The following is a 23,862-nucleotide window of genomic DNA, read 5'->3' on the forward strand; positions in this document are numbered from 1 at the left end:
GGAATTTATTAAATGCCATTCAGAAAAGGCTGAACAGGACATTACAGCATTTAATGCACAAGTGAACTGACAGCACATAGCTTTATGTCCACTTCACACCAATACATTGAGAGCAGTATCAGAGACACAAGCACTTCACACAGCAACATGCCTGGTCTTTCACTTTTGGTCTCCCACTGTAATTTCAACCCAGGTTACACAAGCACAGTGTAGAAACAAACCCCACCACCCATTCGGCCTCGACCCTGCTAATGAGTACAGGTTATGCAAGCCCTAATTCTCTCAGCTGCTTACAGTATGGGCCTCGCACAATGGAGATAACCTGATTTGAGGAATACAATGGGACTGCCAATCCTGATCATTCTCATAAAAAAGCAATGCAATGAAAGAGGATAAAAATCTGAAATAGCAATGCAAGATATACACATACTATGGCAATTCCTTATTTAATTAATCAATTTTCCTCCCCCAGTAAGATAATAATTTCCATGTTCATGGATCATGGAAATGAATAAAAATATGTACTGAGAAGCAACATTGCACTGAGGACCATGGCACAGGACAGCTAGCATACTTGTAGTAGTCTGTTATTACTTTGCACAGTACTGGAGGCTGTGGCGCTGTCACATCAGTACTGTGTCCCCAAACGAGTGGCACCCGACCCTCTGGGACAGGGAAGCAGGCCACCGTTCTCCTGTGATGACCTCATCCCTAACTGGCCTAGACATCCACAAACAGGCGTGTTACATAAGCAGGGGTCAGTGAGGCTCTCATCGGGCCCTGTGCTCCATATTCAGAATTTAAATAGTCAGGATACTGAGCCCCATGTTTCAGTCATCTGATGTTTCTGTCTCTCTTAATTTAGGACATTATGTACAGTGTCTTTCCACAATGATTACTTCATCCATAACACTAAACTATAATAATATAATCAAAGAAGTGTCCTAGGCAAAACTGAGGCTGATCACATTTTCACATATTGACTCATTTTAACCCTGCTTGCTTGAAGAATATCACTGCCACGAAAAACCTGGGGAATCTCTATAGGAATCTCTAAATGCATCACAACAGAGTAAAAGAATAATGTGAAAGATATTATTTCAAAATTCATGTGAATTGATAAAACCCAAGAGAATTCATTCTTACAGCATCAAGTGGCATTCGTCATGATGCATCACAAACCGATAAGTTTTACCAAAAAGAAAACAGAGCAAAAAACAGTCCGAGAGTGGGAACAAATGGTTAAGACTGTCTTGTGTTTCTAATTTTAGCCAAATTACCAGCCCCTACCCACAGACATCCCCCCCAACATCTCCAAAGCAACAGCCTCCAGTTGCCACAGCAACATAATCCTTGCCACGATGGCCACTGATGCACCGAAGCGCGTTTATAGTGCCTCGGCAGGGAGTCGGGATCGAAAGCATGGGGAGCCAATGCAGACGCTAAATTTCATCAACGATACAGCCTGATCACACCAACTAAAAATGTTTTTGTCCATGATGTTGGCCACAGGAAGAAAAGCGCCCTGCAGTGTGGGTCTCATATGTGGCCAAGGTTAAAAATAACCATGCTGCACTGAGGCGGGTGAGGGCATTCGTCAATGACCCGATGCTCATCAACCATCGTAATTAACGGGACAGAAGAAAATGAGGCTAATGACACCATCTCCCTCAGACAGGAAGCATCAGAATAATTCCAATTAGGGCGGGGCTATTAAACATTAACCCAGAAATTCAACCTTTGACCTTTACCTATGTTTTTGTCCTGTCACTTGACTCCACCCACTCCAGTCTGTGAAAAGGAAGTGACATGGACGTGACGTCTGCAGAACAGATTTATATGGACATTTTTCAAATTTATGCGTGTAGTTTCATTCTTTCCCTGTGTTGGTAAGTTCCTCTGAGATATCTGCAGGGCCAGCCCATGGCATAGGAAATATAGGCAAATTATGTGATTTTTTAAAATCATAAATAGTCCATCTATATGTTACATGTAAAACTTTGCTACAACCCTCATTAGTAGCCTAGTGGTTAACACACTCGCCTATTAACCAGAAGACCCGGGTTCAAATCCTACTTTCTACCATTGTGTCCCTGAGCATGACACTTAACTCTGAGTGTCTCCAGGGGGACTGTCCCGGTAACTACTGACTGTAAGGTGCTCTGGATAAGGGCGTCTGATAAATGCTGTAAAAGGACAGGCAGAGCAGCACATGTGCTCCGACTTTTACAGACAGCATCTGTGGGTGAACGGAGTCACTTGCATAGCAACTGTTGTCACCAACCTCGAACTCAGGTCTGTATGTGTGTGCACCCATCAGACACACACACACACACACATACAGTGCCACACAGAGACAAGCAGGTGTAACCTGTTGCAACCTCGTCTGACCATACAGTAAAAACAAAAATCAATAGCGTAAAGCGTTACGGAACTTAACAAACGGCAGGCATGGATCAGACCATATGTGGGCATCACCGCCTTTCCGTCTCCCCACTGTTCCCGACATGAGATTCCTATGCGACAGACCTACCAACTCCGAATGAAAAGGCAGAAAAGACGTGACCTTAATGCAACATTGGCGGATTAAAGGCTCTACCAAAGATGGAGTCTAATTTTCTCCGCAATGTATCTGATTTAAATCTTAAATCTGACAAAAGATTAAGATTTCAGGTTAGAGGCTTGGGCATTTTCAAGGATTCAAACGTTTCCAAATTAATACAAATTTGCAGCTAATTTCAGACTGCATCATTAATGCGCTTCGACTTGAGGCCTGCGGAGAATCTGCTCAAACACTACGGCACAAAGTGCTGATGCTTCCCTGTAATCCCTTCATACCGGGCTGGATTACGTCGCCTCTTTAAATGGTCTCGCAGACGCGGAAGGGCAGAGTGTAATCCACTTCCCATTCTTACTATAGTATGGACAGATGGAAAAAACGGTTGCATTAAAATAAATAAATAAATGAACAAAAGAACCGCGCCCCTTCTGTTACAGATGAAAAGGGAAAAAAACCTCAGGCCTCGGGAACGCTCAGTCGATGATTATTCCTTGAGAGATGACTCCAGGCTTTCTTCTTTTCAACCCCCACCGATTTTAAAGCCTCCTTGATTCCACAGCCCATTATGGCAAGGCGCCGGAGGGAGCTTCATTTGCATACGCAAGACATGTCTTATGTCCCTTCCCTACGTTTCTTAGACTTTTTAATCTGACAAAATACTGCAATTTCAGTGCAAAAACCTATGACACCAACAGGAGGCCCGTCTCCATGTGACACGATGTAAGACATACACAGTGTGATGATAACTTTATTTATTTCTATCCATAAGCCTTAATGGTGTACAGGTTTAAGGTAGCAGATAAGATGCAACAGGAAAAAAAAAGTCAAAGTATCCTGCCTCAGCCTACTTTCTCAGCATCTGTCCCTGTCGCCATGGCAACATTAACTGATCTCCGGTCGCCATGGCAACTGACCAGGCCCTGCCCCCTTTTTCCTTGATGCTGGCGTCTGCCTCAGGAAGAGTTAATTCTGCGATCTGACCTTCGGCATCATCATTTATGTCGTTATGAACGATGCAACTGTTTAGCGGTCACGTTGAGACAATCACCAAAATTCTTCATCAGAGGTTTTTATTGACACGCCCATGACTATGCCCTCAACCTCTGGGGAGTTCATGGGTCATGACATACAGTTGTATGCACATGTGTCTTGTGAACGACAGACGCATTACAAATGAAAGAGTGTCCCCACAGACATGATGGACAATATGTACCAAGGACGACGAGCACTGGGGCCGTCACTGCTCCGCCCCGTCCCTGGCCGGAATCTGTTTGCAGTTATAAATACTTCCCACACCTGAGTCCATCTTCTGATCATGCATCATAGGGAACTCACAGATGCTCAGGTGGTCTGAGCTCCAGGAGAGAAGATGGTGGTTGTGGTCCAGGTCTCATGTTCACGTATGTCTCACGTCTGTCTGTGTTTATGTCTCGCCCGCCTCTATTCCATCCACAGGACGTTATTTGAAACCTCTGAGCACTCGTATGCTGAAGCCTGATGTATTTAAATATCCTATACACATTTAATAATAACACCATAGGTATTATGTCTCCCACTTATTATGTATTACAAATTTTGCACTTAGACTGGTTAAACTGATTTTCTTTGTAATGGCACTTGCACTGTGCACTACACATAATAAAAAATACTAAAAAAAAAAAAATAAAACAGCAGCCCCATATGCAAAAAATAGCCAGCTGGTGTATTTAGTTATGTCCGACCCTGAAGGAAAATACAAACAGTGACTCAGTGCCACAGACGGCATGACACGGCCACCGGCTGGCTTTAGAGGAACCTCTGATGTGTCAGGTGTGTCAACGAGTTCAGTATGAGGGATGAAGACACCAGGTCAGGTGCACTAAATTTCTCGAACCTCGATGCTCATCTTAACAATGACAATAAGTGTGGGGGGAGGGGGGATAATCCTCGGATGCGCTGTGGCGTCTCACAGGATCCACATGAACTGACGCAGTTCCAGCAGCGTGTAGGCGGGGGACGGATTTAGATGGTGCAGACGTTTGTGGAAGTGAAGAAAAAGTTGTGATTCAGAAATAAATCATTTTCACATGGGCTGCAACTGAGATATGACGCCTGTGGTGATCCAAGCAGCCGGCAGAAGAGCAATCCGTAAAAAGTGGAGAATGAATACAAATACCTATGAAGTCATTATTAAATAGCAAACACTTAATACCAGGCCATTTTAGACAAAAGCTAAATAAATGGTTTTGAAAACCAGAAATAATCCTTCTTTCATAAAAAAAGTCAAGCTATGAAAAAATTAAAAGCTTCCTCGTGTACGTCAACACTTTTTGGGGCTGAAATTTTACATTTTTTAATAAAATTCTAAAGACAAATCCAATTTTATAATGGTATTTTGAGATCCCAAACTGACATGCTTTATTTTGATTAGACACAGTAATGAAATGAATAAATAAAGTGAAGTGATTGTCATTGTGATACACTGCTTTTAACCATCACCCTTAGTGAGCAGTAGGCGCCCGAGGAGCAGTGTGTGGGGACAGTCCTTTGCTCAGTGGCACCTCAGTGGCACCTGGGCAGATCAGGATTCGAACCGACAACCTTCTGATTACAGGGACTCTTCCTTAACCACAAGGCCACCACTGCCCAACAATTTATTAATGCAGGACGATTAATATGTTTATTGCTCAGTGAGGGTTATATTGGCTGGATCTGGATTTTGCATGGGTCATGACCCCCCAAACCCCACGCAAATTACACATATGCACAAGACACAAGCACACGGTCATTATTTCACATGCTGACGCTACACCCTCCAGTCTCCAACTGAGGGTAAACAGCACCCTCGATGACAGCTCCGCCCCCACAGAACAACAGGGGTAAATAACAGTGTGGCAGTGGAGACAGCTGCATCAGCAGCGGAGGGGGGCACTCAAATATGCACACAGCCACACAAATTATGTTGAGTAATCTGGAGGGGGCGTGAGCACGATGCAATAGTGTTACAAAGCAATAGTTTTACAAAAGGTGTCTGTAAAAGTCATGAATTCAAAAAATTAAACAGAGAAAACTACAAGAATGTACCTACTGTTTCCTTACGTCACAATGGTAATAAGGAATTGAAATAATTCCTTATTAATAAGGGATTAATAATGGATTTACAAGCCTGGATTAAGATAGCATACTGGCATGTTAGTTTGGTAGAAAATACATAAATAGCAAAAGAAAAAGTGAGAGTGAAGTGATTGTCATTGTGAGACAGTGCAGCACAGCACATGGTGGCACAACAAAATTTGTCCTCGGCTTTTAACCATCATCTTAGTGAGAAGTGGGCAGCCATGACAGGCGCCCGGGGAGCAGTGTGTGGGGACGGAACTTTTGCAGATCGGGATTCAAACCGGAAACCTTCTGATTATGGGGCCGCTCCCTTAACCGCTAGGCCACCACTGCCCCTATAAGAGCATATATTTAACATTTTTACAGCCCTTCCCTGACCGGGAATGGAACCCGGCCCACGGAGGTGAGAACGTTGAATCCTAACCACTAAAGATCCGGGCATCTCAAAAAGAGCGGTGCATGCAACAATCAGAATTAGAAGCCTTTTCCAAGGACAACTGGGTAAAAATAACGACTCTTAACCTGCTACAACCTTCTTTACCTGTAAACGATGATCTTTACCTTTATGTTACCTTCATGCTTTCAGTACTCAGTTCATATCCTGCACAGCCTTTTTTTCCAGCCTTTGTGTGCAGTGTGCTACACTTCTCTATATTACAGCATGAGCTAGGACAACGGCTCTAAAGTTGATAATGTTTCGCTGTCACACATCCTCTAATTAACCACCAGCTCACAGCCTTCATCTGCCAGGAAGTAGGAAAGCTTCTCTTTTCCACTTCCTACCATCACTAATCCGCGAAAAAAAAAAACTTCACTGCACCTGGGAGACAAACTCTTCATGCAATCCGAAACGGCAGAGGAGAAAGTAAACCGAATCTTCTCTCCACGTTCATTAATCATGCCTGTGCCTGCTGGAAGCGCGTCTCAAATCTATTTATAGAGCCGGCTCGCTCGTCGGGCGAGCGAGTAAACATAAATATTTCATAAAGCAGCGACAGTGAAGCTGACAGCAGGGGTGTACTGGCCTAGCGTATTAAAAGGTAATGCAAGAGGGTGGGCGCAGTTCTTTTTAGTCTGGGTGTGTGTGTGTGTGTGTGTGTGTGTGTTTAACTGTGAAAACAACAGATTTTATAGCAAGTGGTCTGGCACGGGAATACTGAAGGTGTGTGTTATCAGAGCTGACATTTATTCTTTGAAGCGCGCTGGCATAAGGTGCAGAATGAGTCACAGGGCAGCAATCATTAAAAGAAAAGGCCTCAGAATAGAACACCTGCTCCACAAAAAAAAAAACAACAATTAAGTCGGGGGCATCTAAACATGTCAGAAGTCAACGAACATAGGCTACAAACATGCATTCCGAACAATGTGCCCAACGCACCTGCATCCCTGAGGATCGTTTTTCGCTAAAATGGGGAATTTTCTGGCCTTGCGTGCACGCGGAAATGACATTTCAGGGGACCCAGGACGGTTATTTTCTAGTTTCTCTTTTCCGCGTATCCGTGTGGACGGCAAAGCGGCTTTTCTGTGAAAACGCAGATGTAATAGCCCAACCTCCAACCTGACCTGTAACCACCAAATACGTCATTCATACAACAGTGGTGGACAACACGTTCGCGGTTGTGCTGCAGCAGCTGCAAGAAATCCTGATGAAATTTGGAGAATATCAATGTGGAGAACATCAACATGTTTATCTCTCCGCACGAGCAGGTTAAAACAGCTTTCGGGCCATTCTCTGTTCTCTGAGTTTCCGTGTGGAAGATAACATTTCAGATAGTGCTCCTGCATGGACGAAAATGCATTCTCGTCTGGATGGGGCCTGAATTTATTGTTCTGCAGCCTTTAGCTCATTCATAGATGTTCTGCGACGCATTCTCTATTTTAACTACCTGCTCCATGGACAGAACTGGCAAACGCCTAACCTGAGATTTGTATGAGCAATCATTTCATTACTAATCAATTAGCCTAACAAAAGGACCACGAGGCTGCTAATGGCAGAGGCCTGAACAAGCTGAATGTTTAAGGAGGAGAAAAACATGCACTCACCTACTGGGCACCAACCATGGAGGGGAATGCAGGGACATGTAAAAAAAAGAAGAGGGTAAGAACAATTAATTTATCATAAAAAAAAATTCTATAAATTCTTAGTGTTCTGATTGCATTTCAAGATTTTTGTTAGATTCATTCATGCATGGCAGTGATTCATATTCTGCATTGTGTGTGACAGAGGTTACCTCTAAAAGACGAAGGTGAACAAGTTAATGAAAAATTAACAGTCGGTTTTCAGAGAGAAGACGCTCGACAGTGATTGGAACACGCAAGATTACATTGGACAAACTTTAGGAAAGGTAAACATGATTGTGAACACAGCAAGGCTGACGTTGGTCCACACAGCAAACCCAGAGTATGAAGTTAGTAGCGCACCCAAGATCACTCGCGGTTAATCATGGCAGCATAGTATTTTGCAGAGACGCCAGCAGTGGCCTCTGTGATAAAGAGCCCCAATGCACGGCCAAGCCAAACAGTGTCACCATTTCGCCCACGAGCCCTGGTGGACAAAGCTGGAGTTAGTGTTTCAGGAAGACCACCGCGTGGTGTGGCCCAGCCAAGGATCGGGATCAACAAGGTCATGCAATAGGCAGATGCATTCCACTCGCCACAACAAACCTTCCAGCCCCACAGGAAACATGGCCATAGGCTCCTGAGGTTCTACAAAGCTAGGGAAGAAAGGTGGAGCAGCAGGGTTCAGACCAGAGTTCTGGGCCGTTGGAGACTTCATCCCAGGAGAGGTGGGGCTTTTTGAAGAGGATGATCGTGTCTTCTTGTTCTGCCTGTGAGTCTCTTTTGGCGGCTTCTCTTTGGGTGATGCAACAGCCGTGGGGACCATTGTGTCAAACTCCATGCCCTCCACACCCATCAACCCAAAGGGATTGTTGTGGTGGTTTTGCTGTGAGTCGTTATGGGACCAGACTGCCCCTGATGGGGAGAACGGTGGAGCAGAGATTAATGCCTCCATGGGCAACTCAAGCCCGGTACTCTGGAAGGCCACAAAAGATTCTTTCACTGGACCAGGGGGGTCGGGAGATGTCCCAACAAAAGAAGGATCCTGCATGAAGATGGACTGCTCATAAACTCCACTGTCAGGCAAGAAAGGGGTCGGATCCATAGGTGAGGCCTTTGGACTTGGTTTATCCAACTCATATTGTAGGCTGAAAGGATCTTTGGTATATTCAATACAAGAACTGCTGGTCTCTCTAAAGGGATCTTGGAAACTCGTGGAAAAGGAACCCTCTGGCATTGGTGAAGACGTAACAGGCTCTTTAGGCGAAGAACCCTTCTTCAGAGGAACTAGAAGAGGTCCATCAGGTGAGAAGTCACTAGAGGATGGTGGTGAGGTGGCTGTCAAAGACAACAGATCCTGGGTAAGTGATGGAGGTATGGAAGCCACCTCTGGTATAACCTCACTGTCCCCAGCCGAGGAAGATGTGGTCAGATCAGCACTGAAATTATGGGAATAGGATGGTGAGGTTGGGACGAATGACTCTTCAGAGACAGCCCACTCTTCAGGGATCTTCTTCCGAGTCTTTGGCTTTTTGACCCTTCCTACAGCACCATGGCCCCCTTCTTCACGCTCCCACACTCCATCCTTTCGAGGAGATTGGTGAGAGTCCTCATATGGAGGTGTGTTCTCTGCATAAGGTGCAGCCTGACCTTTGCCCTCGCCATGGAGGTCATATATATCTTCTCTGGGCCTTCTTTTCTTTTTCCTCTTCTGTTTATGGTCAGCGGCCTCATACTCCCTCTCATCTGCAGCTCCCACCCCGCTTTCTCGAGGAGACCACTGTGGGTCAAGTGGGTCATGAGTGCTCTCAGCCAGGTGGCCTGCATGGCGACTGATGACAGTGGACACACTGGGGGTGAAGGGCAGGTCTGTGGGGCCAACGGCCTCTTCTGGCCAGCCATGGACACCTCATATGTAAAGAGTGGAGAAAGTTAATACCACACACACACACACACACACACACACACACATACACACTTATAATAACAATAATATAAAAGCTTTTTTTTAAACTAAGCTGCTATGTCATGTGATCCAGGGATCAAACGACCCATCTGTTGTCAGGGGGCACTTGCTTACATTTGATGTCCATCAGGAATTTCATAAAGCTAGATCAGAAACCAAATCTTTGTCTACCTCTAGGCAGGAGCCAGGTGAGTGAAGGAATGAAGAACAATAACACTGGGCTAAGGGAAGCCTTTTGATAATCCTAAATCTAGACTACGTCACTCAGTCCTTTTTAGAATTTTTCACTACTTGAAAACAGCAACGCATTTAACAATGCAGTTTTACAGGTTCATACAGGCAATATTGACATGTAAATTAACTAACAAGCTGGTTAACATGAAGTTCTTTATTTGAAGCACAATTCTACAATAATTCTACAGTGGGGAGACGGGCCAGTGGGCCAGTATATTTATCAATGCATGTAATGTGTTTTATAGCTGCTTTGTCCCCTTTCAGTGTTTAATTTCATTTTTCAACCATTTTACTTGGGCTCTATCTTCACCATTCTTTGCTGTCACATCACATTATGCACACAGTAACTGCTGTTTTTGTACTTGAACCAATTGAGTTTATTTAAAAGCAATGTTTTAGGTCCTTCAGTCAGACAGCACGGGGTAATGAGACTGAGCATCATTGTACACATATGTGAATTCTACCTTGGAAACCGAGCGAGGGCATTTCATTATCCACGGGAGACTAGAGTAGGTCTATGTGACCCAGTTGCGTCTGTCTGGAAAAGTTAAAACCACCAAATGTCAAGTGAACATGCATAGGTTCCCTTTTGGGTACGGCCTTTCAACCGACAACACCCAAAAGGTCAGGACACCGAAGGCAGAGACAAGACATAACTGAGGTGCAATAGGTGAACTTTTTCAGATGAAGAGGAGAGAACTGTGACAAACAAACATCTCACATTCACACCTTAGTATGTTTGCTTTGGTCCAAATTTACCAAACGCACTAAAGCCTGTAGGTGTGAAAGTGCCCTAAGAGTCCTGGTGGTCCCATCTACATTTACATTTACATTTACATTTACAGCATTTATCAGACGCCCTTATCCAGAGCGACTTACAGTCAGTAGTTACAGGGACAGTCTCCCTGGAGCAACTTAAGGTTAAGTGTCCTGCTCAGGGACACAATGGTAGTAAGTGGGATTTGAACCTGGGTCTTCTGGTTCACAGGCGAGTGTCTTACCCACTAGGCTACTACCACCCATCTAGTCGAACGTCTGTTTTGCTCCAGCACACGCAACCAGCAAGGTTTACTCGCTCAGTCACCCCAACACAGACCCTGTCAGCTTTGTCTTGTGCAAGGTTCGTGCCACCTACTGTGCCACAGAAGTGGGCCCCAGCTGCACTTGGCCAATCGGAGCAGACGAGATCCATGCAGACACCCTGGGGACGATGCATGAAGCCTGCCTGCTACTCTGCATGTGTGTGTGTGGCACATTAGAGCACCCCACAGTGGTAATAGTGTTAAACTATGCCAACATCGTATTTTGAGATTAGATTGGAAAATTAAAGGAGGGGGTCTGCAGAAATACCAGGGGAGAAATCTTCCAAAACTGATTAGAATGAAGGAATCACGCTTCAATCTCATGTGAGCCATAAGATGACAGGGGTGACATACCACATACAGTACAATCCTAAAATCTTGTCCACACACAGACAACCAGATTCCCGGGATTGACAGTAAAAAAAATAGAAATTAAAACATGTTCAAATTCATGAGATTTTCTGCTCCCCCCACCTCCTGACATGTCCTCCAGTATCCTTGGTGATGTAGCCAAGTCCTTGGGAGTTGCAAACTGAGGCTCTGCGATGCTGGGGGGCCGCTCCAGTGGCAGGGGGGCCACGCCCACTGACATCTCCATCCCCACTGCCGGTTGGGAGAAACCTGCAGACAGCACAGACAGAACTAAAAAAAAAAACATCCATTGCTTTCCATAGTCCTGCATTCGACAAACCTTTAGAATTAGTTACTAATTATTAGTAGAACAATCATGTGAACAAGTGGGTGTGGTGTGGGGCGCTACAAGGAGGACATGTAGGCAGGTGCTTAGCAGGAACCATTCTCTAAGAGTGAGCCTTCTCTCTCTCCCATAATTCCCAGAGGGTCACGCTAAAATATGATTTACTGGCAGTTCAGCCACAGACAGGGCCGAGGGAGGCCAGGAGAGAGCCGTCCCATGATGCTCCACTTAATGAAGACAGATTCCTAGGTGTGGCTCATTTCCGCGTTGAGTGAGCGCTGCCTAGCAACACCCTTCCCAGAAAAGTGCCATCTTAATGTCGCCGTGGAGACCGACGTGAGCCGGTAATGAGGATTCGGCACCCGTGCCCCAAAAGGCACCTGTGAAAAGAAGCATCTCTGTGGAGAACCTGAGACATACAACCATCACACATTTAACCAGCAAGTACAGAAAAAAGACTAAAACTCACTAATTTACTACACAGAGTGCATCCTGTTTTTCCCTCCTGTCACGTAATGTTGCCTACATGCCCAAAATGCCAACTTCCTTACACTGTGATTCAGAGGCACCAAATGCCAAACCCAATTAGCATTTAGACTGTGCTGACTCAGCAGCTTTAACTGTGAATGACGGACATAAAAATGATGCAAAAGCATGTGTGGGGGAGAGAAGGAGGGGGTGAATTAAATGATCTGGGTTTGGATCATTCAATTATTTGATGACAATCCTTTGATGACAAACCAATTCTGGTTTGATGACAAGTAAAAATAGTTTAATGTATCACTTCTGGAGGTTTCATTTCTTTGATGTAATTCCAAGGGTCATCCTAGTAAAATATGCATAGCAGGGGAAAAGAGACAAAAACTGGAATTTTCAATATTTTCAGGAAAATCTATCACAAAACAGGACTATGACTTAAATAAAATAAAATTATTTATACTCAACTCAGTCAAAGCAGCAAAACATTAATGGTGCATCTCAAAATCTAAAAGAATTACCACCACAAGCAAGTATAGAGTCTATAAATTCTGTATTTTTATGAGCTATCAGCAGCCAACAAAAAAATCTTGTAGATTACATGAAACGTATAAAGCTTTACTATTTGAATAAAAACTTGCTTTCCAACTTATTCGTCATTCTTTAAGATGTATTAATTCTAGATACTTCATTAAACGTGTGCGTGGGCGGGTAGAGAAAATGACCTGAGAACGTCCCCACCAGACTGCTGTCTGTCATCTGGGAGGCGTTGGGCTGGGGATGCCACTGATCAGAAAAGCCCGCCATGGAGCCTAGGGGAAGACAGACAGGAGGAGACAGGCAGCAAAAGAGAGAATGTGTGAAGTTAAAAAAAAAAAAAAGGAGAGAGAGAATTAATGTGATTAAGACCGACAAACTCATCACAGAAAAAGACTAAACAACTAATGAACTGCTAGAAAGGGGTAAATATGCGCAGTAGTGATTACAGGGAGTCTTTAATTAGCAATAAAAAAAAAAAAAAAAAGATTTTCAACATGCTGGGCACATCTAGGTTCTGCTTTGAGTGTAAAGACAGCCCTTACCTGGAAGGAAGTCGGAGACGGAGGCCTGCTGCTCGGACGAGCGCGGTCGCACCTCCCCCTGCGGCTCAGGGCGCGACGCCGATAGCAGTCCCCCCGGTGCCACCAGAGAACTTACAGTGCCTGTAACGTGAACCACGCGAGATTAGTTCCCCCCGCGAGGGCGGGCACCCGGCACGCGGTTACCTGGGTACCACCACAAATTCAAAATGCAAAAAAAATGAAACCGAACATTCGGCAGTGTCAACTGAGAAACCTGTGATCCTAATCGTCCTCGACCCCCCACTCCGGCCTGAGTTCTCCGGCACCTTCTCCGCGATTGCGGTACCGTTTCGAGACGGCAACCTCTCCACTCACTTTGGGCCCCTCTTGCGTGATCAGATCTGGCTGCTCGGTCGCAGCGGGAGAGCGCGACACCCTTGCGCAATCCGCCCCCACCCCGGCCGCAGTCTCCCCAGTCTACCCGCCCCCAGTGCCCCTGCAGCACCGGGTAGGGTGACAGTGAGGAGAGCAGACAGGAAGCGACCCAGAGACACAAACACAGCGCCGCAACCAATAAACCCAGACAGGGAGGTCGGGGACGACTGGATAAGCGCAGACTGGGACGTGACGAGGCGCTGGGGCCATAACTGGATCCTGGCAGCGACCTGAAATGACTCAGCGATGCTCACTTCGCAATACAACACATGATTACCACAGTATCATGCAGCGGGTTCTGCAGGCGATGTCCAAGGTCCTGAAAAGATGGTGAAGGGTGTTTTCACAAGAGCTCTAGTCTGATGACCCTCCAACTGATAGCAGTTGCTATGGACACCGGCTAGTGGCGTTTTAATGAGGCTCGAGGCATCACCTCACGTGCAGAGCATCTGGCCTGATACAAACAAAGACTAAACAACCACACAAATCTCGCTATTTCCAGAGGTTCTCATTTTCAGACCCCACCTCCAACAAAGAAAACTTGGATAGCACCCCTCCTTCCTAGAACATAAAAAAAAAGACAAAGATCAAAGTGAAAGACAAAGATTTCCTTAGTGAAGCTCTTCTGCAAGCTTAATCCAAAAAATGCTTCAAGGTACTTAAATCCCTTTCCTACCAATGAGTGGAGGGGCGTCTGAAGTGATCATTTAGGAAACCCATTGAAGGAGGCAATTATCGGCACATTAGTGACATTTAGCATTGGCCTGAATCTGAGACGTTTGTTCTTTTTTTTTTACCCCCGTTGTCCTGAAGACATTTTTTTTTTATCAGACTCATGCTGGTCTGCCGCACTGTTGGCAGCAGGGCTGTCTGGCCCACGATTTGGGCCGTGTCTCAGCCTCCAGATGTCTGACACTGGGGCCACTCATGGTTGCCAACTTAGTGACTTTGTTGGTAGATTTGGTGACTTCCCAGACCCCCTTTAGCCATCTAATTTAAAAGAGCAGACTGGCAAACACAGTAAACCAACACCAGTGACTTTCCAAAATGTATAAAGCACATAATGTTGTGACACAAAAATAATTAAAAAAGATATTTGAGACCAAACCAGATATGTGCATGAATGCATTAACATTTATATTACAATTAATGAAGTGATCAATTCTGGTTCACTAGGACCCCAACTATGAATACAATCTTTTTATTTGCTCTGTTGTAGTTTCTGTACACAAGTTGGACAATAAGAAGGTTACAAGTTAATCAAAATATTCTCTAAAGAAGAAGGTCTTGAGTTGCCATTTGAAAAGGCCAAGACAGAGAAGAGTCTAGATGAATGTCTTCCTTTTACCTTTAGTGATGGAGGGACCAGACGAGCAGTACTGGAGGCTCGGAGTATACGAGGTGCAGTGCGAGGTGTAATAAGGGCTGTGAGGTAGGATGGTGCTACTCCATGTTTGGCTTTGTAGGCCAGCATCAGTATTTTGGATCTGATGTGTGCAGCTACTGGGAGCCAGTGGAGGGAACGTAGCAGAGGGGCGGTGTGGGAGAATTTTGAAAGGTTGAAGATCAAAATAAAGTTGATTCTATACAATCTCATGTTGCCATTGCATGTTGCAGTTCATATGCAATAGGAAAGTATGTGTTGGGGGTAATGAGTTTTAATGAAAAAAAAACCTAAATAATCTCCAGCTCCAGGAAAAAGGCCAGCACCGGCTCTAAAGTGGTGAAAGCCTGTCAAGCTGTTTAATGACACCCGCCGAGATGAGCAGCAGTCAATCCCTCGACTCAAGATCAGAAACATAAGGGGATGGGGGGGGACAAAGGCTCACCCCATGCTCACCCTTCTGCAGCAGATTAAAAAGAACAAGAAGAAGAAGCAAGTTGAGGGGACAGAGAAGTGAGCAAGCTGCATTTCCATGGAGATGAAGCGCCTCCCAGGGCCCTACAGACACGAGAGGAGTGTCAAACTTGTAGAAATAGCGAGCAAGTCCCCCCAAAAAAGGAACGTCTGAGCCTAAACTACAATGCCATTTTACTGACAGCACTGTTCCTGCACATCTGCATGGCAATTTTAATAGGGCACTTAAGACCCTTCATAATTTAAATACAATATATTGGAAAAAGAACAGTATTCTAAGGATTGTTCAGTAATGTCATGTCTTCAGGAGTTACAGAACGAAGTCTGTATAGAGGAGAAACTACCTAGGGGAGGAGCCTGTCCTTGTCCTGTATGATTTATACCCCTTCCTGTCAATACGCCACACTCCCAGGTGTAGGACAGTGTCCATCTTCTCTTCTGTTCCCCTCTGTTCTCTATACATCTAAAACAGTCAGGTTAGGAATCCAAATTATAGTTTATCAGATTCCCACTGATGGTTCAAACCTAATCCTAGAATAAAATGGAACTTTAATGTAAGGCTGTGCAATATGGCATAAAGTTCTTTTTGGAAGTTGTATGATAAACTTTTTACAGATGCATCAACATATAGCATAACTGTATAACAGATAAAATAGCATCTGGCCAATTCTACTGTAAGTGGACTTTCTGTTCCAGTGAAATACCAGGGATTTGTATTATGCAAGTGATTATATAAAATTTTAGGATTTTCTGTATTCAGCTGTAGTTTTTTTTTTTTTTTTTTTAAATATTGTCAGAATACATTTAAATAACTTTATGCTTGTTCATATTTTATCATGCAGTCCCTCCAGGATTCCAAGATTTTACATTGTGATTTTTGCACTGGGCACCAAACAGGCTAGGACGCCCAAGGTTATTTCCATGCGCACTGTCAGTATCTGATTGGTACCGCTTGCCCGGTCGGTTCCGCGCCTGCGGTGGTACGAGCAGGCCACGGACAAGCCCGCTGCCCAGGTGATAGGCCGGTATAATGCATGAACTGTCCATAAAAGTTCTGCACAGTGGACGCTGGAGCTCATAGGGTTGTTATACTAAATTTAGGAGAGTTTTTTTTCCAAGTCCTAACCCTAGTTACCATGGTAAGCTAGCAGTTTAAACAGAATGTGCCATTTCGAAAGATTTTGCACAGGTAGACGAGCATTAGCAAGAGGTTCAGTTCACCCCAGTTTTGCCTCTATGCCCCCCCATATCCCAGGTCCATGGATGTGTCTAGCCCAGTTTGCCACTGCTGCGTCTGTATTTTTGTGGACAGCGATTCTCTCCCGGGAGGTGTGTGTATGTGTGTGATTGTGTGTGTGTGTGCTCAGCAGCTATTTCTGTCCTTGTCCCTTCCTAGTTGGAGATGAGAAGCTGTGCGTGAATAAGCCGGCCAGCATGGCTGTCCCGTCCCCGTCACATCTGTAGTGGGGTCAGAAGGATGGCACAGTCGGGCACAGTTTTCTCTTCTACTGGCGCAGGGGGCTTCTCAGTTCATCCAGACTCCAGCACGCCGTGCTAATTAACGCAGGAAATCAGCCGTTCGCCTTGAAGCTGATCTGATTTGAGGGTCTTCTGTGCAACAGAAGCAGACAATTATGCAACTGATGAAGGGAAGAAAAAAAGAAGGCGAGAGCGTGTGAGGAGCGAAGATGGGAGTGGGAGAGTCAGGAAACGCCTCTGAGGGCCGAGAGCAGAGATGAAGAGTGAAACTAAATGGCTGGCAGGCGCGTCCTCTGGCTGACCTTCTCGCCATAACTGTGTGCAGACCACAGACACACAGCGAGGCGGGAATATGGCACGCAGCAGACGGGATGCAGGACAGGGCGCGCTGACACGGAAACGATGGACCCTCTCACGCATTCACTACACCACTTCATTTTGTCATTGTGATGCACAGCAAGCACAAGGTGAACATAGCAAAATGTGTCCTCTGCATTTAACCATCACCCTTGGCGAGCAGTGGGCAGCCATGACAGGTGTCCGGGGAGCAGTGTGTGGGGACTTCGGGATTTAGTCACATGAATTGACATTGCCTAAAGGTGCAATGTGATTAAATCATGCTTTAATATTTAAAACTATTACTGAGACAAGCGGCTCAGGTCGTAACGGGAAATGCTGAAGGCGTTATGTTCAGGATTTTCAGCCATGTTCGGTGTAATGCCATGTTGGCACACACTCGACACTCGTCCCGCACTTGGCAAACACAAAACGTACAACGAAAGCTTGAGCGGGCTACGACACCAAAAATGTAATGGTACTTGCTGTCAGTGGTGGCCTATAATAAGGAAATAAGGAAATCCCGAACAACCAAGACCATTCATAGTGAATATTGGAGAAACCGAGGGCAATGAGGTGGTGTAGGTTACATACCAGGACCGTGGCGTCAGTCCTGGTATGACCACTCACGAACCGCTCATTTACTCCCTTTCTTTGGCACCTTTCCAACATCCACTGTTGCTTATGAACAGGGACTATAGTCTAGACTCAGCACCTCAAATCTGTGCTTAACACAACAAGTTTGCAAGCAGTTTTTACACCCGTCCACTCTGCATTTCCTTCTAGGGGACATAGACAAAAGATGCCAATGAACATCATTAAAAATACAGCAGACTATGCCGGGTACCCATGCTTGTAGGCCTGCATGCCATTGGCTGGCCAGGTTACAAGCTCATCTTCTCTTCGAAAGATTGAGCTGGCAGATTACAGGACGAGGTTGCATAATCCTGTTGCCAGGATTAAACAAGGACATTTAAAAAAAAAAAGTGAAAATCAGGCCCACCAGGGTCAGCCGCACATTTCATAATTGCAAACTAGTCCATGGCACCGTACTGTACATCTAACACATTGACAAGCAGTGCGCCCAGTAAGACAATCCAGCGTTTACATACAGGAAATGAAAAGATGTGGTCAGCCACTGGAAAAAAAATCTCTGACAGAAGAGGATTACGGTCATATTCCAAAGAGCTGAGTAAGGGAAAGGGGACGGGTAAAACGTGTGTGTGTGTGTTTCTTTTTGCCTTCAAATGGCGCATATCACACTCTGGAATCGGCGCACTTTATCAAAGCCGAGAGGAAATATACTTATCACCTTCTCACACACACACGACTTGAGTAGATCAGTGAAATATCTGTTCTTTCCTTCACACTCCGACCTTTCACACTCCCCTCCGCCCCCAGCCGCTGCTGTCCGACCAGACTCGCTCATCATCGCCTGAGACCGGCCCCCACAGACGCCCGCCGAGAGAGCAAAAGTGCAGAGGAGGCGTGTCAGAATTCACTCCCGGGGACAGGGCCGGGGCCCGGACGCCATGGGTCTGAAGGACAAATGCAGGCTGTTCGGAGACAACTTCATTATTCGCGGCGGGGAACCGAGCCCCTCTCGCAAACACAGCGTCATGGACGGATGTTCTGGGCAGCCAACTTCAGAGAAATGGAATGCGGCAGAAAATGAAAAGCCCTGGTTTCAGAGAGTCAAAAAATAACGCTGAAATTAATCAGGTCATTCCCACAATAACCCTTTATTATTCATATTTTTGTCAGAAGTAGTGTTATTTAAAAAGTGTTTCCTCGAGCAGTTGCGTGTGTTCCACATGTTTACTCATCTTGTTGGGGGACAAATTTATCAGGACCACAGCTGGCAGCAGTGGGGCCCATGGAGGGTCCGGGGACACTTGGTCTACAGATTAAGCGCATCTGCTGCAAGAGCGTCCAGCTCCAGCCTGAAGTAGCCTAAAGTAGGCCAGGCTGACCCACATAGAGCCTCCCTGGAGATGCCACAGCAGTGCAGTCACACCACATCCCCCTCCTCTAGGAAGTGGAGCATCCCGCATCACCCCATCTACAGTGAGGAGGGGGCGTGACGTGCCACTGGGGACAAAAAAAAAAAACTAAAAACTGGGCAATGGCTGCAACTTCAATTCAGCACAACATAGCACATGCAGTTTTTGCTCAAATACAGTAACATTGAACATACGAGTGGGTGATATATCAAATAATCAAGTATACACGGCTTGTGTATATCTGTGTTTCGCGGCGTGTTCCATGTTCCATGTTATTGTCAAACAAACCGCGTGTACTTCATATTCAGAATAACAGCGAATAGGCCGGGAAAAAGTCAAAGCCCACACGACTTTGTTCCTGACTTCGTTCAGGAACATGCGACTCGAAGGAAAAAGAGAAAAACACAACTCACAAACTCAAAAGTTTTACTAAATTAAACAGGGCATGGAACCCTCACACAGGAAATAAAAAATTGATCATGTAAAACAAAATGAGTACTAGTAATTACAGACAAACACAATCATATAATCAGTTGCACAAGACAAAGAACATGAAACTCCAGTCTGGAAAACAGGGAACCGGAGGACCCGGGAATAAAGATGATGAATTTTTTTTTTTGTGACATTTTATGCAATAAATGGCAGAATTTGCCATTTATACAGTCATTTAGAGGACATTTCAAAGAAAAGTGATAAATATCGTTTATTGTGATAGAGCTGAAAAAATACAATACTATTTTAGGCCCTAATTGAACAGAATTCAATGCCCTTCATGTTCAAAATTACAGGGAGTGCAGAATTATTAGGCAAATGAGTATTTTGTCCACAACATCCTCTTCATGCATGCTGTCTTACTCCAAGCTGTATAGGCTCGAAAGCCTACTACCAATTAAGCATATTAGGTGATGTGCATCTCTGTAATGAGAAGGGGTGTGGTCTAATGACATCAACACCCTATATCAGGTGTGCATAATTATTAGCCAACTTCCTTTCCTTTGGCAAAATGGGTCAAAAGAAGGACTTGACAGGCTCAGAAAAGTCAGAAATAGTGAGATATCTTACAGAGGGATGCAGCACTCTTAAAATTGCAAAGCTTCTGAAGCGTGATCATCGAACAATCAAGCGTTTCATTCAAAATAGTCAACAGGGTCGCAAGAAGCGTGTGGAAAAACCAAGGCGCAAAATAACTGCCCATGAACTGAGAAAAGTCAAGCGTGCAGCTGCCAAGATGCCACTTGCCACCAGTTTGGCCATATTTCAGAGCTGCAACATCACTGGAGTGCCCAAAAGCACAAGGTGTGCAATACTCAGAGACATGGCCAAGGTAAGAAAGGCTGAAAGACGACCACCACTGAACAAGACACACAAGCTGAAACGTCAAGACTGGGCCAAGAAATATCTCAAGACTGAGTTTTCTAAGGTTTTATGGACTGATGAGTCTTGATGGGCCAGATGGATGGGACCGTGGCTGGATTGGTAAAGGGCAGAGAGCTCCAGTCCGACTCAGACGCCAGCAAGGTGGAGGTGGAGTACTGGTTTGGGCTGGTATCATCAAAGATGAGCTTGTGGGGCCTTTTCGGGTTGAGGATGGAGTCAAGCTCAACTCCCAGTCCTACTGCCAGTTTCTGGAAGACACCTTCAAGCAGTGGTACAGGAAGAAGTCTGCATCCTTCAAAAATAACATGATTTTCATGCAGGACTATGCTCCATCACACGCGTCCAAGTACTCCACAGCGTGGCTGGCAAGAAAGGGTATAAAAGAAGAAAAACTACTGACATGGCCTCCTTGTTCACCTGATCTGAACCCCATTGAGAACCTGTGGTCCATCATCAAATGTGAGATTTACAAGGAGGGAAAACAGTACACCTCTCTGAACAATGTCTGGGAGGCTGTGGTTGCTGCTGCACGCAATGTTGATGGTGAACAGATCAAAACACTGACAGAATCCATGGATGGCAGGCTTTTGTGTGTCCTTGCAAAGAAAGGTGGCTATATTGGTCGCTGATTTGTTTTTGTTTTGTTTTTGAATGTCAGAAATGTATATTTGTGAATGTGGAGATGTTATATTGGTTTCACTGGTAAAAATAAATAATTGAAATGGGTATATATTTGTTTTTTGTTAAGTTGCCTAATAATTATGCACAGTAATAGTCACCTGCACACACAGATATACCCCTAAAATAGCTAAAAATAAAAACAAACTAAAAACTACTTCCAAAAACATTCAGCTTTGATGTTAATGAGTTTTTTGGGTTCATTGAGAACATGGTTGTTGTTCAATAATAAAATTATTCCTCAAAAATACAACTTGCCTAATAATTCTGCACTCCCTGTATTATATATATATATATATATATATATATATATATATATATATATTTTATTTTTTTTTTTTTTCTGTAGGAACATGAGTAACAGCTCTCACACACCCTACTCCCTCACTCTGGAAGAGAAAGACAGTAAATGCAGCTTGTTTTGTTGAATCGTTTATTAGTACACTGAGTAGCTTTAAATAAATAAATAAACCTTGCGCCGTACATCTTACACTTTAAACTGCGGCCCTTCAATCTGGTGTAATATCACAAAGTGGAATGCTGGGACAGGACCTGCCATCAAAAGTAGAAAACTAATTCGATAATGAACTGTATAATGGAAAATTCAATAATTAAAAACACAGAAAACAGTAGTAACAATGTGTGCTGAGAGCGGCAGTAACACAGAGAGCATCAAAGGTTTGAAATATGCTGACCGTTGTAGAACGTGGACATTCCTCCATCAGGCTGGTTTCTCATGTACGCAAGCATTATTAATAATAACAACATTATTTTTGATTGACAATTTTTGATAAAGTCTCCTGGGCTACAGTTTGAGACAAAACCTAAGAGGTAAAACCTCAAAAAAGTAAATATGAAAACTAAGAGAGACGAGCAGATCGGGCCCATTAGATCACGGAAGCCATAAGACCGGGGTGCTAGAAAGAACAGCCTTGCAGTGGGGTTACATGAAGGAGCAGAGACGGAGCTGGCGGTGTTACTGTCTGCGTGAGTGTGTGTGAGTGAGTTTGTAGGGGAGAGGAGGGCGAAACAGAGCTGAAGTCTCCCTAAACACTGTGATGCTTGTCAGGAGAAGACACCAGATCTGAGACAGAAACAAGTCCGCTTGTGTAGGAGAACTGAACAGGGTTCTACAGCTGCTTCAGGCAAACAAAAAGAAAGAAAGAAAGAAAGAAAGAAGGAATAAATCATATATTTGTGTAGATTTGTGTAGGTTGGTTTGGTTCCAGAGTTATCATTTTCATTGTGAAGATAATGGCCAGTATCACACGTCAACACCTTCAAGAACACCTACCAGGGTTCTTCAGCAGTGGAACTCAGATGCTTGTTCTCAGTCCCCCCTGGAGGGCCACCTGGAGGGCCAGCTAGTAACGGTAATTTTGGGACTGTAGAGCACATCAATATACAAAAATTGTACATAAATAATGTTCAAATATGCGATTTTAATGGACCAAGAAAAGATTCTTTTTTTTCTTACTTTAAATTAAATGCCAGTAACATCCACAACTACATACAATACAGGCCATTAGTTTGGAGACACCTTCTCATTTAATGTGTTTTCTCTATTTTAATGACCATTTACGTTGGTAGATTCTCACTGAAGGCATCACAACTATGAATGAACACATGTGGAGTTATGTACTTAACAAAAAAAAGGTGAAATAACTGAACATGTTTTATATTCTAGTTTCTTCAAAATATCCACAATTTGCTCTGATTACTGCTTTGCCCTCTTGGCATTCTCTCGATGAGCTTCAAGAGGTCGTCACCTGAAATGGTTTTCCAACAGTCTTGAAGGAGTTCCCAGAGGTGTTTAGCACTTGTTGGCCCCTTTGCCTTCACTCTGCGGTCCAGCTCACCCCAAACCATTGGGTTCAGGTCCGGTGACTGTGGAGGTCAGGTCTCCACTTTTTGTTAAGTACATAACTGTGAGAAGGGGTGTCCAAACTTTTGGCCTGTACTGTACATACCTCAGATGCTTTCTTCAGAACAGTGCTAAAGTTGTCTTCTTCAGAATTGGAATTGAACAGCCTGAAGGTATGCGATTAGTTCGTCACACATGAAAGACTTTGTCTCAGTGCAGCAGCTCTGTTTCCTTCTTCGACAGCCAGACTGATCGCTTTTAACTTGAATGTCGCATCATTGGAAGTTCTTTGTGTACTTTCCATGATGAGGGTTTGAGTTGGCTAATCTGAAGAACTAAGTGTGGGTGAGTTTGCGGAAACAGTTTCATTGGTCCACTGTGATCTGTTCGGTAATTTCGGTAATTTGGTCTGATATCATGAGTTTAAATGGTTAGCAGGAAGCTAGTTAGCCTAAAAAAAAACATAAATTAGCCGCATTGTTGTAAAAGGGTGAAAAAAAGTAGCGGCTTATAGTCCAGGAATTTACGGTAAATAGAAGCCTGTCTTACACCAAAACCACCGACTAAACAACAAATGATGGGAGACCTTTCAGAAGCATCT

At 44.5% G+C, this 23,862-nt stretch overlaps 1 protein-coding gene across 7 annotated transcripts in view; it reads right to left on the reverse strand.

The window, feature by feature from the left end:
• LOC114776268 (microtubule-associated protein 4) overlaps window positions 1-23,862 on the reverse strand; it is a 67,306-nt gene that overhangs the window by 25,902 nt on the left and 17,542 nt on the right. For 2 of the 7 annotated variants that reach the window (XM_028966768.1, XM_028966754.1), the window contains 4 exons: window positions 13,253-13,372; window positions 12,896-12,982; window positions 11,471-11,638; window positions 9,365-9,622 (listed from right to left, as the gene is read on the reverse strand). In XM_028966768.1, the coding sequence (XP_028822601.1) occupies window positions 9,365-9,622; window positions 11,471-11,638; window positions 12,896-12,982; window positions 13,253-13,372 (633 nt within the window). Of the gene's footprint in view, window positions 1-9,364; window positions 9,623-11,470; window positions 11,639-12,895; window positions 12,983-13,252; window positions 13,373-13,481; window positions 13,649-23,862 lie in introns of those variants that run through there. The other 5 variants (XM_028966782.1, XM_028966773.1, XM_028966790.1 and 2 more) reach the window with 4 other exon arrangements.

This window comes from Denticeps clupeoides, chromosome 2 (assembly GCF_900700375.1).
Source record: "Denticeps clupeoides chromosome 2, fDenClu1.1, whole genome shotgun sequence".
Taxonomy (NCBI): Eukaryota; Metazoa; Chordata; class Actinopteri; order Clupeiformes; family Denticipitidae; genus Denticeps; species Denticeps clupeoides.